General features: G+C 40.2%; 1 protein-coding gene across 2 annotated transcripts in view; it reads right to left on the reverse strand.

The window, feature by feature from the left end:
* Nucleotides 1–16,871, reverse strand: part of Aoah (acyloxyacyl hydrolase) — a 215,003-nt gene that overhangs the window by 110,425 nt on the left and 87,707 nt on the right. For both annotated transcript variants that reach the window (XM_047562947.1, XM_047562948.1), the window contains exons 5-6: nucleotides 7,582–7,641; nucleotides 2,430–2,500 (exon numbers count right to left, since the gene is read on the reverse strand). In XM_047562947.1, the coding sequence (XP_047418903.1) occupies nucleotides 2,430–2,500; nucleotides 7,582–7,641 (131 nt within the window). The remainder of the gene's footprint in view (nucleotides 1–2,429; nucleotides 2,501–7,581; nucleotides 7,642–16,871) is intronic.

Genomic DNA, 16,871 nt, shown 5'->3' on the forward strand with positions numbered 1-16,871 from the left:
ATACAGCCCGAGACATTGGGTCAGGCATTTAACTTACTTACTCATCTAAAGAACAGGACTAAAAGTCCAGGGGGTCAATGAGAACCAGGAGCTGGGTCCAAAGTCAGATTTACCCATCACCAGCTCTGTGACCTTGAGCAAATAGCTTTACCTCTTTTGAAAGGGGATAGTAATGATGCCTGCCTTATAAGATTGCCCTTATGACAGTTTTCTGTGCATAGACACCAGATAATTTTCAGTCATCATTATTATTACTGAGCCACGGGTTGTTTCTATAAACAAATGAGGCTGTCTGTAAGTGTATTTTGTAAATCATAAAGCACTGAGCAAACTGTGATCCAGTGCAAACTACATTTGAAGCACAATGATTTTTTAAAAGAAGGAAAGCATGCTGGTTTTGCTTTTTTTTTTTTTTTTTTTTTTTTTTTTAAATAAAAGAATAATTTTCCTTTTAAATTGGGCCAAGAAAATCCCTGGCCACAAATATTCTTGAATTCAATTTTTCAAAGGTGGTTCAATTAAAGAGTTGTCACTGTGGCACTGTTAAGTCCTACTTGCCTAAGTCTAATACAGGAAATTCAGTGATGCATTCATCAAGGAGGGGACAGCGGTCCTACTTCAAGGGACCAAGACATGATGAAATGATGGGGGTGCCTGGGCAGCTGGCTGCACCTCAGCCTCCCAGTATCTTTGTTCATGTCTGAGATTTCCTCTCTTCATCCCACATTCTGATGCCTCTGCATCTGCCCCATTCACAACAAGGGGTACTGGGACTCTTTCTGGGATCTAAGCCAGCATTTTACACAGCTGGCTGCTGAGGCTCTTGCTGGCAGATGAACCAGGAAAAGTGTGTAACTCATTGGTCCCTAAGAGGGTCTGAATGTGGGTCAGAATCACAGCTGTTTCCTCCTCATATTTTCACAACAGACTCGAGATGTTCAGTGGATTTAGCTCCCATGAAGCTCAACAGGTAAAGGCTGGCAGAACATAGAAAAAGTATTTGCATGAGTTGAATTAGGTTCACCAAAAGAGAGATGTTGACGTTCTAATCCCCACTCCCTGTGAATGTGGTCTTTTCTATTTGGAAATAGGATCCTTACAGATGCAATCCAGTTAAGATGAAGTCATTCACATTCACATTGGGTGGGTCACAATCCAATATGTTTGGTGTCCTTATGAAAGGAAAAGACAGACACCCAGGAACCATGGCCATATGGAAGATGGAGGTAGAGGTAGGACTGAGGCTCATGTAGGAGTTTCCTTCTACATGAAATGGGAACAATAATAATCCCTACTTCATGAAATCGTGAGAACCAAATCAGGAGATGTATTGAAAGTTCAGCACTGGAGACCCAGAACAGCGCCCCTAATATCTGGTAGCAGCAGCAGCATGTTAAATGTAGCTGAGGCTATAGTTTGGGTCCAGAATGTCCCCCAAAGGCTCTTGTGTTAAAGACTTAGTCTTTTGGAAGGTGGAAAATCATTAACGGGTAGGACCTAGTGGAAGGTTTTAGGTCACTGCAGTTGCACTCTAGCAGAGGATTGTGGGGCTCTGGCCTCGTCCTCCTCTTTTTTTCTCACTTGGTCATGCACTCAACAGGTTTCCTCTACCCTGACGTATTGTTCTCCTACCACGATGGACTGGGTCATTACAGGCTCAAACCAACAGGGCCATTTGATCTTGAACTGCAATTTCCAAAATTAACTTTTTTCTTTTTAACCTGATTATCTCAAGTTTTGTTACAGTAATAGAAAGCTGACTACCACACTAGGAAGGGAGAACAGGTGCTATCTTTTACTTTTTGTCCAGTGTTGCTCTCAGGTCACTGTTTGTCTCTTAACATATTAAACAGTGATTCTATGATATCTAGCTTAACTTCAGATGCTGAATGGAGCTAGAATATGGGATTCAAACTGAGATAGTGGTGGTGGGGGGTGTTGGGGAATTGTGCCAGTGTCTTTCTATTTGGAATCCTGCTCATACATATGAGCCAGACTTTTCAGGTTGAACTCTGTGTAAAGCAGTTCCCTTCCAATTTCATGAGTGCCTTGCAACAAAAGATGCTCAAAGACTTCCACCATGACCAATGGTTGACCTACTCTCTATCTTCCTGACAAGAAGGAGCTGTCCCTAGGTGTCATGCAATGAGTTTTAGAGCTGCACAGGAAGCTTCATTGGCACCCTGCATTCTAGCGTGAGATAAAAGGCAAGCTTTCAGATTGAAAGGTACTGGTCAATCCAATCTATTTCTAAAATGGTTTTGTTTGGTGCTAATTTGTCTTCTGGTTTCTGTGCAAGGCATGTTTTGAGTAAGAAACACTGTCACCTTTGGGAAGATGACATTTAAATACGAAGATCATGTTAATCATTAGAAAACAGAGATAAGCAAAGATGTTATATGCTTGGGAGGTAGAAGAAGAATACATACAATTTAATTTTCTGACAGATCTTGGCCAAAAACGGGAGTGAACAAATATCAGAACCACTTCCAGGATATTGCTGGGGAGAGAAAAACAAACAAACAAACAAATGATAAAAAAGACTTGTTTAATTCAAGGAATTGTTCTCCACCTAAGGGCCCTTCTGTAGCCCAGATTTCTGGACCTTCCTTCTAGAATCTGCTGCATTTCACTTATCTAGATTTACCTCTCCTTCCTATCTTCATCCCCCATTTTCATCCCACCTCCTATGCCTTGGTCAGCCTGAAGGTGTCCCCCTTCTAAGCTTCCAGCCAGTCATGCCCACCTTCATGGCTACCTGTTCTTCACCTTTTTCCAAAATTATCTAGTTCACCTCAGTTGGTTCTACAGGAACAGTATTCGTTTGCCCCAGTGCTTTGAAAAGGTTTTGAAAAAAAGAAACACTTTCAAATAAAATATTGCATCCTATAAAGGGGTAAATGAAGACTAAGGAGAGAGATGTGCCTGGAGGCTTGCAATGAAGAAAGGCCCTTTCCCAGAGGAGCCGTGAGTTATAAGAAGCAGGGAATTTTAGATAGTAGTTTCCATAAGAATCCAGAAATGCGATAAATAAAAAACCCTGACTTTTTACTAAGCAGTACTTTTTGAAATATAGCAGTTTCCATGATGATGAAAGAAAGAAAAGGCAACAGGGCGGAAAATGTTGGGAAAATGTTGGGAACGAGCAATTATCAACGAAGGAAAGACGAGTCAATTACCACCAGCCCAAAGAAAACTTTAGATGGCTCTGGGGTGTATTATGGGCACTGGGAATACTCTGCCCCTGGCAAAGGAGAACTGGCAACCTTTTCAGAATACAAATGGAGTATGTAAAGGTCTTAGAGATGCCTGCCCATCTTCCAGGAACAGAAGCAATCCTGACTAGGCCCCCGTCTCTGTGCGAGGTTCAGAGACTTTGTCATCGGCCCAGCATCAAGTAAAGGGTCTGGGGTGTCCCAGCTCTTGGCACTCTCTATGGGGTCCACAGAGGTGGAGGCATTAGCAGGGCTCCCCAGAAACCTGACCCAGAAAACCCAGATAACCCAGAAACGAGGAAGGAAGGAGGCAGGTGGGGAGTAAGACACAAATGCCCCAAGGCTTTGCAACTCCAAGTGCAGCCCACAACCTTGGCCTCAGTGGCCTCCCTCTACCCCCAGATCTACTGAACCAGCAAACCTGGGGTAGGGGTCCCCCCAGTCTGTCCTCTCACAGCCTTTCAGGTCATTCTGAGGTCCACTCTCCACTCCCAATTACCACTGAGGTTTGAAAACCACTGCTGTAGGTCCCAATTGCTGAAGGTGTGATGGTGGACTAGGAGCTTTTAGAGATGCAGAGTTACCAGGTCTCCTTCCCCACCCTCAGACCTACTGTAATGCAACCCCTCTTTCAACAAGAGGGCACACTAAAGCTGGAGAAGTCTGAATCCTGGCAGTGGGAACACCCTGCTCAATGTTGTGGAGGTTTGAGAAAGTCTGGCATCTTTCTTAGGGGATAAACAACATTTCAGCCTGGATGGAGCATTTAAATCACGGAAGAAAGGAGTCATTATGACAGGCCTAGGATGCACCTACAGGTTACCCTGAGGACCATGGGAAAGCCTTGAAAGCATCAGGCAGAGCGATTACATTAGTATCTCAAAAGGATATCTCTGCCTAGAGGTGAAGAGACAGGACAGAGCAGCCCATAAGAGATAAGAGACCGAGGCCTGATCCCAGGGTTCCTAACCTCAGCACTATTGCCATAATAGTTCAGTCTTTGCTGTGAGGCTATCCTGGGTACTGTTCGTGGTCCTCTGACTCTAGACTTTGACAAATGTCCCTCTTGGAACCTTTGAAGTAAAATGGGGTGACAGGTAGAGACAGTGGGAAAAAAGGGTGTTTAGAAGGTTAAATTCAAACGCTTGGGATCTGATTGAGATCAGGACTGTGTACACACTGTAAATCAAACACAGCATTCAATAATGCGAAACATCGGTGGTAGTTCATAAGTACAGACATATTCTGAGTCTCAGACTCCAAAGTCAGGTTGCATTTGAATGTTCAGGCTACTTTTAATATCTACTCCGAAAGCCTTGGTCTAATTAACCTAATAACAATGTAGATTTTTAACACTGATGATAACCAACACAGAAAAAACTATGAACGGCCTTATAATTACTATACAAGGGTGCAATAGAATAAAATTTTATAATTGCACAGCTGTTCACTGTCAAAATCCAGCCTGAGGCTGTCTTTGATATTCACAGTGCAGAAATTGGGGTTAGGATGTAGGAGAAACATAGATAAGACAGATGATGTAGCTTGCTCAGGGACCCCCTGGAACTCCTTCTGTTTAGACAGAGGTTTGGATTATCTGGTCTTTTCTTCACATAGAAGGGGAAAGGCAATTGTCACCAAGCCATACTCCTCTCTCTAGACAATTTACTTGCAAAGCAAACCAAGATGGATCCAGAGCAACATTGCAGAAGTCCTTGCTTACACATTTGCCAGCTCCCTCTTTTCAATTTGAACTTTGTTGGACAATCAAAATATGGGTTGTTATTAACTCAAGAATGGATTTAAAATATTGCATTTAGCTGCATCTGATCCCATCTAAAATGAAACTCTAACCTGGGCTGTCCCTGGGACAGGTGTCCTGCCCCATCTTCACTTTGCAATCTATTTAGCCAGCTCCACTTGCCTCCTGAGCTTCCCCACACATCAGGAAGGTAAATGAATGCAAAACAACAAACAAGGTTTGAATAAAGAAAATTAGTGTGAATGGCATAAATGGAAGGTCAAAGGGGGAAAGTTAACCTGAAATTGAATTTCTGCGTGGTGAAGTGCCTTTCAACCTCTTTTTTTTGTGTGTGTATTATGTTATCTGGATTTAATCGGTCTAGGCTGAGGTTTGGACATCAGCAATTTTTAAAGTCTTCCCATAGGATTCTATTGAGATTTGTGATCAGGGCCTTCATAAATAGCTGCACAGGTTGTTCCCTGAAAGATTCCAGCATCTACACCACCTGTGACCTGACCGATGCTCCCTGAAGTTCAGCCCTGAGGAAACCTGATTGGAGCTATTGGCACAGTAGAAAGGATATTGATACCTAGCTCTGGATTTAAGTGATGGTTTTCTCACTTACTAGCTATGCGAAGTGAGCAAATTACTGAGCCTCAGTCCTATCATCTGTAAAATGAGATTGATAACAAAACTACTTTATGGAAGTGAGAATTAAATAAGATGACTCCATAACTCAGGTGCTCTGACCCCTTAGAGACTTGGTGCTCTTCAAAATCCAGAAAAAGCCCTGAAGAGCCTGTTAGGGCCTTGCTGAAATCAGATCTTTTCTGGAGCATTTAATTCCCTTCAACAATACATAACTTTTCTCCAGTTCGGATTCTTACAGTCTGACAGGCTGTGCTGAAAAGATGTGCAACCTACTATGTGTTGCTTTATATGTCCTGATCAGTATGCACTTATATCAGTCATCACATGGAATTGATTGCAGCCAGTATTTTCTAAGCAGTTTTTCAGAGACCATTATTTGCATTTTGCATTTTCTGATATTTTTCTTAATAGTTTTAATCTGGAGAGTAAATAAATTGAGGGAGGCTTCTAGAGAGGTTTTATTTTTAATTGTTGAATCGTTTAGTAGATTTTTTTTCTTCTTGGAAGCAATTATTGGAATCTTGCCTCACAAATTATTCTTTCAATTCTGGTGACAGAAATAAAAAAATTGTAAAATCCTAATTAGCCTTTGAGTTAATGCCAAGGCAGTTTGTGTTTATAAAATAAACAATGCTCTGACAATAAATTTTTAGATTCACATTAAGAAGAACAAAATACAAATTCTCTTTTTCTCCATTTCTGCTCAGAGTTCTGAAGGTGGTTGAGGGTTTCTTGTGGTATTTCAATTTCTTCTCCAACAATTTAAGCAGTTAGCTGAACTGGCTACTGTCAGCCCTTAATTATTCACTGAATTAGATAATGACTGGCAAAGCAGACATTGTGATGGATTAATCAATTATGTAGAAATGCCTGCATGTTGCCATTTAACAAGAATCAGTCTTGTACATCAAAACCCATATGACCCCCACGCACAGGGCTGCCAGATAAAAATATTGTACCCGACATACTTACACTAAAAATTCAGTCATTTTTCATCTGCAATTTAAATTTTACTGAACATCCTATACCTTTATTTGCTAAACCTGGTAAACCTCAATGTAAGGGATTTTCCTCCCCTTTATTTCCATGTTGCCAAATCAGTAATAATACCTTCAATGCATTCATTGGTGAATGATGATGAGCAGGCTAGCAAGCAGAGGGAGGGACAAGGACCAGAACCTCTGGCTGCTGACCAATCTTTCCTTACTGCCAGGGTCTCCAGCATTGAGGATGATACTCTTCTTTAAAGGTATCCTTTTCTCTTCCCTTTTCAGCGAGGGCTGATTTGCCACCAGAGCCTAAGTCAAATATTTAACTCTGCAACCATTTCTTTAAGTATTCTATTTGCTGAATAAGCGTCATTACAAGGAGGGCAAATTAGGGGGGATGAGTAGTAATGGTGATGGCCTTAACATTTATTGAGTACTTGGTAAGTAACATTTATTGAGTACTGGGGATGGAACTAGGTGCTTGGCATACCTCAACTTGATTAGTATCCCCATGAGAGGACACTATCACCCCATCTTACAGACAAGAAAATTGAGGCTTAGTGAAGTCGAGCACCTTGCCTGAAGATCACATTGTTAGAAAGTAGAGGAGCAGGAGAATGCAACCTCCAGAGGACACTTGGCAATGACAGGAGGCATTTTTAGGCATCATGGCTGGAGAAGGAGGGATGGAGCTGCTGGCCTCTAGTGGGTAGAGGACAGGGATGCTGCTAGACACTACAAAGAGCATAACAACCCTTACAACAAAGGATTATCCAACCCCAAATGTCTGAGGTTGAAAACCCCTGCTATAGAAAGAAGGCAGGAGAAGAAAGTGGAAGGAGCTCAAGTTCCTTCTTCCACCCCAGGGCAACGTAGCACGTGGTGGGCTTGTATCCAGAGTAGCTTTTGGGTTGTGAAAACAGGGCTGTGAGAGGTCAGAATGGCAAGGGAAAGGCTGACATTCTACCCTCTGGTTGCTTACCACGGTCGAGGATTTCTTGACAATTTGTCTTGCCTTCTCTAGTGTAAATTTCCATGCCTCCTATAAGAGAAAAGTTAGATAATATTAAAACTTCTTTCCTAAAGTAAAAATTTTCAAGTCCATAAGTTTGCAATAAATAAATTATTCCATACATTTATGATAAAATAATTCACAAGAAAGCAAATTCATGTCAATAGGCACCTTTATTAAGGACTTTAGTCTATACCAGATGCTGCTCTAAGTTCTTTGCAAACATTATCTTTCTCAATCTTCACAGCAGCCCCAAGAGATAGGACTATTTTATAGATGAGGAAATTGAGATGCAGGAAAGCTAAGAAACTGGCTCAAGGTTGAATAACTAGAGTCTGGCAGGGAGGTAGTCTGAACCTCTGCTGCCTACAGCTGTGCTACACTGATCTCTCTGGGTAGCCTGTTCTTGTGTCTAACAGCCCCACCAGCCTGCTCCAGTGTCCTGTGCCTCCGCACTGAAGAATGGCTATCCAGCTCACACTCATCTCTCACTCACCTCCCCCTTTCCTGGCTCAATATCCTCAGTCCTCTTCCAACCATTTCCAGAGCATCTTTCAAGTATGCATACATTGCAAGTATAAACAGTTAGCTCATTATTACCAATAATGTTTGCTATGAAAAACTCTAAGGACCACTGTGTTTGTGTACTTGCAGAAGGTTGGGACAAAAGTAACCCAGGAGTGGGTTGGGACTGGGGAGGGTTGGCTCCAGCACTGCTTCTCAGAGCTTTTATTCCCTACTCAGTGCACACATAGCAGAACTGTTGTCCCTCGTTGGCCTGCTGCCTGTTAGTCCTAGAGTAATCCCCCTGATAAATAATTGATAGATACATTGGGAAACTGCTTTTTAATTATTTTTTAAAAAATATTTATTGCTTCCTTTTAGTTTAGTAGAATCAATTGTGACATAATTATGCAAGCATGGAATATATTTTATTCTAGTTAGGATCCCAGTCTCATGGATGTACATGATGGTGGAATTCGCTGTGATGTTTTCATATATGTACATGGGAAAATTATGTTGGATTCATTCCACTGTCTTTCCTTTTCCTTTTTAACCTTTACTTGTATCTCCCCCAAATAAGTAGGGAAGCTGGGATTTGGGGTGAATGCTCTAGTTGTCACTTCAGGTAAGCTGAGAATGTTGTCCCTGTACTTTGCACACATCAACTTGATTAGTCCTCTCATCAACTTGATTAGTCCTCTCATCAGAGGCTGTTTTCCAACCAGCACAGTAGTGTTTCAATGTTCTTAGACGCATACCCTGTACCAGGGCATCTGGCAACCAAGTTCACCTAGAGAGTGTCTGAATGTAGGAATGGGGCTTTTGAGATAGAGGGTCATCAAGAGAAGGTCTCTTGGGAGATGTTGGCCTATGCTGGTGATGGATGTGTAGGACTCAGGTCTTTAACTCTTGTCTGTTTCTCATCCTTTGAGCTTTCTTTCTCTGCTCTGGAGCTATGGTGCTCTGATAATATCATCCATGTTGAATGAAAATGTCAGAGGAGTGTTAGGGTTTGGACATGAGGTGTTTCCCCTAACAGCTCCTGTGTTAATGCAGAAATGTTTGGAGGTAAAATGATTAGAGACCTAACTTAATCAGCAAATTCAAGTTTGAATAGACTAACTGGATGTGACTGTGGGTAGGCGGTGCATAACTGGACAAGGTGGGTCATTGGAGAGGTGCCCTGGAAGGGCTCATATTCCCTGCAGCCCTTTCCCCTTTCTCTCATGCTTCTTGGTTGCTGTGAATAGAGCTGCACTCCTCCACCATGCCCTTCTGCCATGATGTTCTGCCTCATCTTGGGCTCAGAGCAATGGAGTCAGCCCACCATGAACTGAACCTTTGAAATTGGGAGGCGAAACAAACTTTTCTTCTTCTAAGTTCTTGTCAGGTATTTTGGTCACAGAAATGAAAAGAAGACTAAAATAAAGAAAGGGGTGACTGCCTAGTGTGAGATGGAGTTGGAGAGAATCTTCCAGAAGGAGATTCTTGAAAGAGGGCCTCAGAGTCAGCCTCAGCTCATCCTCCATAGCAGGCTCTGAAATCATCTCAAATTATATTCCTTTTGTTCAAGCTCAAAGGAGCAGGTCAAAGGCAGCAGGTTGGCTGATAGCCAGAAATGTACAGGAATACTGTGAGAATAGAAGATATTCTCTCCAGGGGAGCTGGTTGCCAGGATGCCCTGGGACAGGGTTTATTTTTTTAGAACATTAAAACACTGCTGTGCCAGTTGGTGAACAGCTGTGTCCCTGAGTCCCTGAGTGTCCCCCACCATTTCCCTGACTACCCAACTTCTTCCTAGGACTTCCTAACCTCTTTGTGATGGTTCAGCTAAGGGGTCAGTATGATGATACCACACACTGGGTGCCTCTAGGCTGGGTTCCAACACAACATCCAGCATCCTTTCTGATCTCTTGGCAGCAGGTATGAAAAAAATTGATGACAATCCTCACTTTTAAAACTTGGATATCTTTAACAGAAAGTCTGTTTTAGGGATTGGCCCCATTCACAAAACTATCTTATCAATTATTTTGACTTTTTCTGGAAATTCTCCTGTTGTATAAAGTAAGCCTCTCTGACATGGACCATGTAACAGAGACCAGATAAAGAGTTAATTTCTCTTTTTGGCTACTTTTGTTAGGCTCCAGCTCATTCCCCACATATGGGATCTTGAAGGGTGGTGTTCATTCATCTTTATTATGTGCCCTTGCCTTTCTATCTCAAAAGGTTCCCTTGCATTCTAAGGCCCCACTTAAACATCCAGTGTCCAGTATAATCCCTGATATATATATATATATATATATATATATATATATATATATATAGTAGGTGCTCAATTTATATGTAAATAAAAAGTGAAAGAAAACATATATGCTATTACCTCAATTAAGGAAAACAGGCCACCAGATTTTATACATCTAGGAAGAAGAACAACAACAAACTTGCAAAGGAATGTGCCATACAAATTTTGGGTGATAATTTTTTCCTTTTTGTTCTTTTCTGTGTTTTCTAAATTTTCAAGAATGAACACCATTTCAAAGAATGAACACTTTGGTCTACATGAAAGGAAGACCATTAGAGTAGAGGAAGGGGATTAGGGGGAGGAAGGAGGGAAAGGAAGAGGGTGATACTGGGAACCAAAATGGAGAAAACTATGTTACTTGCATTTATGAATATGTCAAAATGAACCCCATTATCATGTGTAACTATCATGCATTAAAAATAAAGAAGAGAAAAAATACTTTTGACTTTATCCACGTGGCTTTTATTTCTTATTGATAAATAAAATTATATGCCTACAGCATATACAGATGTACCAGTGAAGGCCCTGGAGATGCCGTGGCGAAGGGCACAGACACCACTGTCCTCCCTAAACTCGTCTGCCAGGAGACTGTCCTTGAGCAAGCACAGAAAATAGAAGTGGGATGACACCAAGAGAGGACCTCAGTATCATCTTCCTTATAGAGGCTGCCTGGATCCCTTTGAAAGAATACATTTGATTTTAACCAGCTCAGTTCTCTGGGGCTCAATGTTTGTTAGGGAATGAAGACAAACCATAAAAACACATCAGGGCAAGAACCACCCTGGAGGCCTTGACCTATCCTTAGTGCCAGGGTGTGATGGGCTCCCTCTGTGGTGGTCCTCCTGATAAGTAGCAGACGGACAAGAGCCATTGGGCATGAGGTTAAGGGGATGATTCTATAAATTGAGATATAAGTCAGACCTCCATACATTTTCTCTTAAAAAAAAAAGTAATTTATCCTAAAAGCAATTTACCTAAGGCCACTCTGGCCCTGCTCTGGCTTAAATCAATGGGATATGCTACATCTCTCGGCAAACAACCTGATATCTGTGCAGCTATTCTCAGGGTCAAGGAATGGTGGTTCAAAGATTCCTTCCTGCCTATGAGGAGAACACAGGTTACTCCGAAGGGGGACTTCTGTGACCTTTATATAGACCAAAGACTCCATGGCTCAGGAACACAGGATAACCAAAAACAAAGCCCATGTGAAATCTGTAAGAACAAGTTCCAGTTAGAACCAGAGAGCCTGGGTCAGAGCAAACTAGAGTAGCCTTTTAATCTTTAGCCTTTTAATCTTTGTCTTTATAATAAGTAAAATTCTGCTCTGGCCAATGGGTTTCACTAGGGTACCTATGGGTAAGACCATGCATAGTAGGAACTTAAAAATCTGAGGCAATCTTACTGTCAGTCAAGAGTGGAGCAGTCGTACCTGGGCAGAACTCTCTAGAAACTTCCCATAGAATCCCCAATAAAACTGGGGAACAAAGGGGAACCAGATTGCTCTCGCCTCTTAGAGACAGCCCACCCTCTCCCTTGAGGGTGTTTTCCTTTCTCTTCTAATAAACTCTACTATACTTCTGCCACATTTCATGTCTTGCCTGAAATTTTCTCCTGAAAGAACACAAATACCAAAAGATGCAACATGACCCCTGAATTACCCTGGTAACATTCCTAGGAGGCTGAGGGCAGGTTGGTACATGTGGGGGAGGTGTGGGGAGCAGGGGCTGGAGCTGCAGGGAAACACAGGTCTTTGCGAAGGAGGGAGTCAAAGCATCCAGGAACAGGAACGGCGTCCTGGACCCAGATGGGGATCCCAACTCACCCATGTACTGAGTACCCACTTACATATTCCAATTACAATGGCCAGAAGGAAAATCTAGATTTCTCTGAAAATTACAGAAGGTCAGGACGGACAAACTAGAAAATTGAAAGCATTTCTGCAAGATGTAGTTTGGGTAACACTAAAGTGAAGCAAAGAGGGAGTGGCTAGGTTTTCAACACATTGAGCGGGGGTAAGTGTGTCACCATTAGGGGGCCCAAGGAGGTCTCCGCAGAGACAGAGGAGATGGCTACTGAAATCTTCCAGGCTTTAGACATTTGCAGGAAAGAATTTAAGAACACATCACACATTCACTTTATTAGAAAGTGAAAGGCAGAGATTCATATGCTCAGAACAGAATGCGGGCTATCTCCAGAGTGAGAAAGAGTGCTTTTGGGGTCTCAGGTTCCTCTTTTAAAGGAAACTTTGTAAGGGGTGGGCATGGGAGGGTATGTGGGAATGGCATCAGCCTGGTGATCACAAGATGATTTACAATGGTCTGGCTGCTCTCAGTAATTTTGGTTGACATAGTGGTCTCTACTATCTGATCAAAAGACAATGGTGGGAATGTACTCCATGTTATAGGTTTCTTTTTACTTATTTATTTATCTTTTAATTTTTTTTTTTTACAGATTGCATTTTGATTCATTGCACACAAATGGGGTACATCACTTCGTTTCTATAGTTGTACACGATGTAGATTCATACCATTTGTGTAATCATACATGTAATGATGTCCGTCTTATTCCACCATTTTTCATATCCCCCTCCCTCTCATTTCCTTCTACATAATCTAAAGTTCCTCCATTCTTCTCTCCTGCCCAACCCCCCCCCACCCCCATTATATATCATTCTCCACTTATGAGGGAAAACATTTGACCTTTGGGTTTTTGGACTTGGCTTATTTCACTTAGCATGATATTCTCCAATTACATCCATTTATTTGCAAATGCCATAATATTATTCTTCTTTATGGCTAATAGTATTCCATTGTGTATATATACCACAGTTTCTTTATCCATTCATCTGTTGAAGGGCATCTAGGTTGGTTCCACAATCTAGCTATTGGGAACTGAGTTACTATAAATATTGATGTGGCTGTGTTACTATAGTTTGCTGATTTTTTAAGTCCTTTGGGTATAAACCGAGGAGTGGGATAACTGGGTCAAAAGGTGGGTCCATTCCAAGTTTTCTGAGGATTCTCCATACTGCTTTCCAGAGTGGTTGCACCAATTTGCAACTCCACCAGCAATGTAAAAGTGTGCCTTTTTCCCCACATCCACACCAACATATATTATTGTTTGTGTTCTTGATAATAGCCATGGAGTAAGATGAAATCTTAGAGTTGCTTTAATTTGCATTTCTGTAATTAGTAGAGATGTGGAACACTTTTTCATATATTTATTAATCATCTGTGTGTCTTCTTCTGTAAAGTGTCTGTCCAGTTCCTTGGTTCGTTTATTGATTGGGTTCTTTGTATTTTTGGTGTAAAGTTTTGTAAGTTCTTTATAAATTTTGGAGATAAGTTCTCTATCTGAAGTGCGTGTGGAAAAGATTTTCTACCACTCTGTAGGCTCTCTCTTCATGTTCTTGAATGTATCCTTTGCTGAGGAAAAGCTTTTTAGTTTGAGTCCCTCCAATTTATTGATTCTTGCTTTGATTTCTTGTGTTTTGGGAGTCTTGTTGAGGAAGTCTGATCCTAAGCCAACATGATGAAGATTCGGGCCTACTTTGTCTTCTATTAGTTGCAGGGTCTCTGGTCTAATTCCTACGTCTTTGATCCATTTTGAGTTGAGTTTTGTGCAGAGTGAGAGATAGAGGTTTAATTTCATTTTACTGCATATGGATTTCCAGTTTTCCCAGCACCATTTGTTGAACAGGCTATCTTTTCTCCATTGTATGTTTTTGGCTCCTTTGTCTAGTATGAGGTGACTATTTATGTGGTTTTGTCTCTGTGTCTTCTATTCTATTCTGTACCATTGGTCTGCCTGTCTATTTTGGTGGCAATATCATGCCTTTTTTTTTTTTTTTTTTTAACTATTGCTCTGTAGTATAGTTTAAAGTCTGGTATTGTGATACCTCCTGCTTCACTTTTTCTACTCAGGATTGTTTTGGCTATTCGAGGTCTCTTGTTCTTCCAGTTGAAGTTCATGATTGATTTCTCTGTTTCTATGAGGAATGTCATTGGGATTTTAATCGGAATTGCATTGAATCTGTATAGCGCCTTTGGTAGAATGGCCATTTTGACAATGTTCTGCCTATACAAGAACATGGGAGATCTTTCCATCTTTGAAGGATTTCTTCAATTTCTTTCTTTAATATTCTGTAGTTTTCATTGTAGATGTCTTTCACCTCTTTTGTTAGATTAATTCCCACGCATTTCATTTTTTTTGAGGCTACTGTGAATGGAGTGGTTTTCCTAATTTCTCTTTCAGAGGATTCATCACTTATGAATAGAAACACATTAGATTTACGTGAATTGATTTTATATCCTGCTACTTTGCTGAATTCATTTAATAGTTCTAGAAGTTTTCTAGTGGAGTTTTTTGGATCTTCTAAATATAGGATCATGTCATCAGGAAATAGTGACAGCTTTAGTTCTTCTTTTCCTATTTGTATTCCTTTAATTTCTTTGGTCTGTCTAATTGCTTTGACAAGTGTTTCAAAGACAATGTTGAATAGAAATGGTGAAAGAGGGCATCCCTGTCTTGTTCCAGTTTTTAGAGGGAATGCTTTCAGTTTTTCTTCATTAAAAATGATGTTGGCTGTGACCTTAGCATAGATGGCCTTTACAATGTTGAGGTATGTTCCTACTATTCTTATTTTTTCTAGTGTTTTAAGCATGAAGGGGTGCTGTATTTTATCAAACACTTTCTCAGCATCTATTGAAATAATCATGTGATTCTTAACTTTAAATCTATTGATGTGATGAATTACATTTATTGATTTCTGAATGTTGAACCAATCTTGCATCCCTGGGATAAACCCCACTTGATCATGGTGCACTATCTTTTTAATGTATTTTTGTATGTGATTTGCCAGTATTTTGTTAAGGATTTTTGTATCTATGTTCATCAGGGATATTGGTCTAAAGTTTTTTTTCCTTGATGTGTCTTTGTCTGGTTTTGGTATCACAGTGATACTAGCCTCATAGAATGAATTTGGAAGGGTTCCCTCCTTTTCTATTTCCTGGAATACTTTGAGGAGTATTGGTATCAGTTCTTCTTTAAAGGTCTTGTAGAATTTGGCTGAGAATCCATCTGGTCCTGAGGTTTTCTTGGTTGGTATGCTTTTGATGGCTTCTTCTATTTCAGTGCTTGAAATTGATCTGTTTAGATTGTGTACATCTTCCTGATTCAGTTTGGGATTCATATGTCTCTAAAAATTTGTCAATGTCTTCGATATTTTCTATTTTGTTGGAGTATAGATTTTCAAAGTAGCTTCTAATTATGAATTATGTATTTCAATGGTGTCTGTCGTGATCTTTCCTTTTTCATCACAAATTCTAGTAATTTGAGTTTTCTCTCTTTTTCTCTTTGTTAGCCAAACTAACAATTTTGTTATCAATTTTGTTTATCAATTTCGTTTACTTTTTCAAAGAACCAACTTTTTGTTTTGTCAGTTTTTTGAATTGTTTCTCTTGTTTCAATTTCATTGATTTCAGTTCTGGCTTTAATTATTTCCTGTGTTCTACTATTTTTGGTGTTGATCTGTTCTTCTTTTTCTAGGACTTTGAGATGTAATGTTAGGTCATTTAGTTGTTGACTTTTTGCTTTTTAACGTATGAGCTCAATGCAATAAACTTTCCTCTTAGTACTGCTTTCATAGTGTCCCAGAGATTTTGATATGTCATTGTTTTCATTTACCTCTAAGAATTTATTTATTTCTTCCCTGATGTCTTCTGTTATCATTGCATCATTCAATAGCATATTATTTAGTCTCCAGGTGTATGAATATTTTTTGTTTGTTATTTTATCATTCATTTCTAATTGTATTCCATTATGGTCTGATAGGATACAGGGTAGTATCTCTATTTTTTTGGTATTTACTGATGGCTTCTTTGTGGCATATCATATGGTCTATTTTGGAGAAGGATCCATGAGCTGATGAGAAGAAAGTATATTCGCTCAATGATGGATGAAATACTCTATAAATATCCATTAAGTCTATATCATTGATTGTATTATTTAGTTCTATCGTTTCTTGGTTCAGTTTTTATTTGGAGAATCTATCCAGTGGTGAAAGCAGTGTGTTAAAGTCCCCCACTATTAATGTGTTTTGGTCTATTTGATTCTTAAAATTGAGAAGGATTTGTTTGATATACATAGAGATGCTCCATTGTTTGGGACATAAATATTTAAAATTGTTATATCTTGATGTTTTATGCTTCCCTTAAGCAGTATGAAATGTCCTTCTTTATCCCTTCTGACTAACTTAGGGTCGAAGTCCATTTTATCTGATATGAGGATGGAGACTCCTGCTTTTTACTGGGTCCATGTGCATGGTATGTTTTTCCCCATCCTTTCACCTTTAGTCTGTGGATGTCTTTTTCTATGAGATGAGTCTCTTGAAGGCAGCATATTTTTGGGTCTTTCTTTTTAATCCAATCTGTCAGTCTTCATATTTTTATTATTG

The sequence above is a fragment of the Sciurus carolinensis genome, chromosome 8, assembly GCF_902686445.1.
Source record: "Sciurus carolinensis chromosome 8, mSciCar1.2, whole genome shotgun sequence".
In the NCBI taxonomy this organism is placed as follows: domain Eukaryota; kingdom Metazoa; phylum Chordata; class Mammalia; order Rodentia; family Sciuridae; genus Sciurus; species Sciurus carolinensis.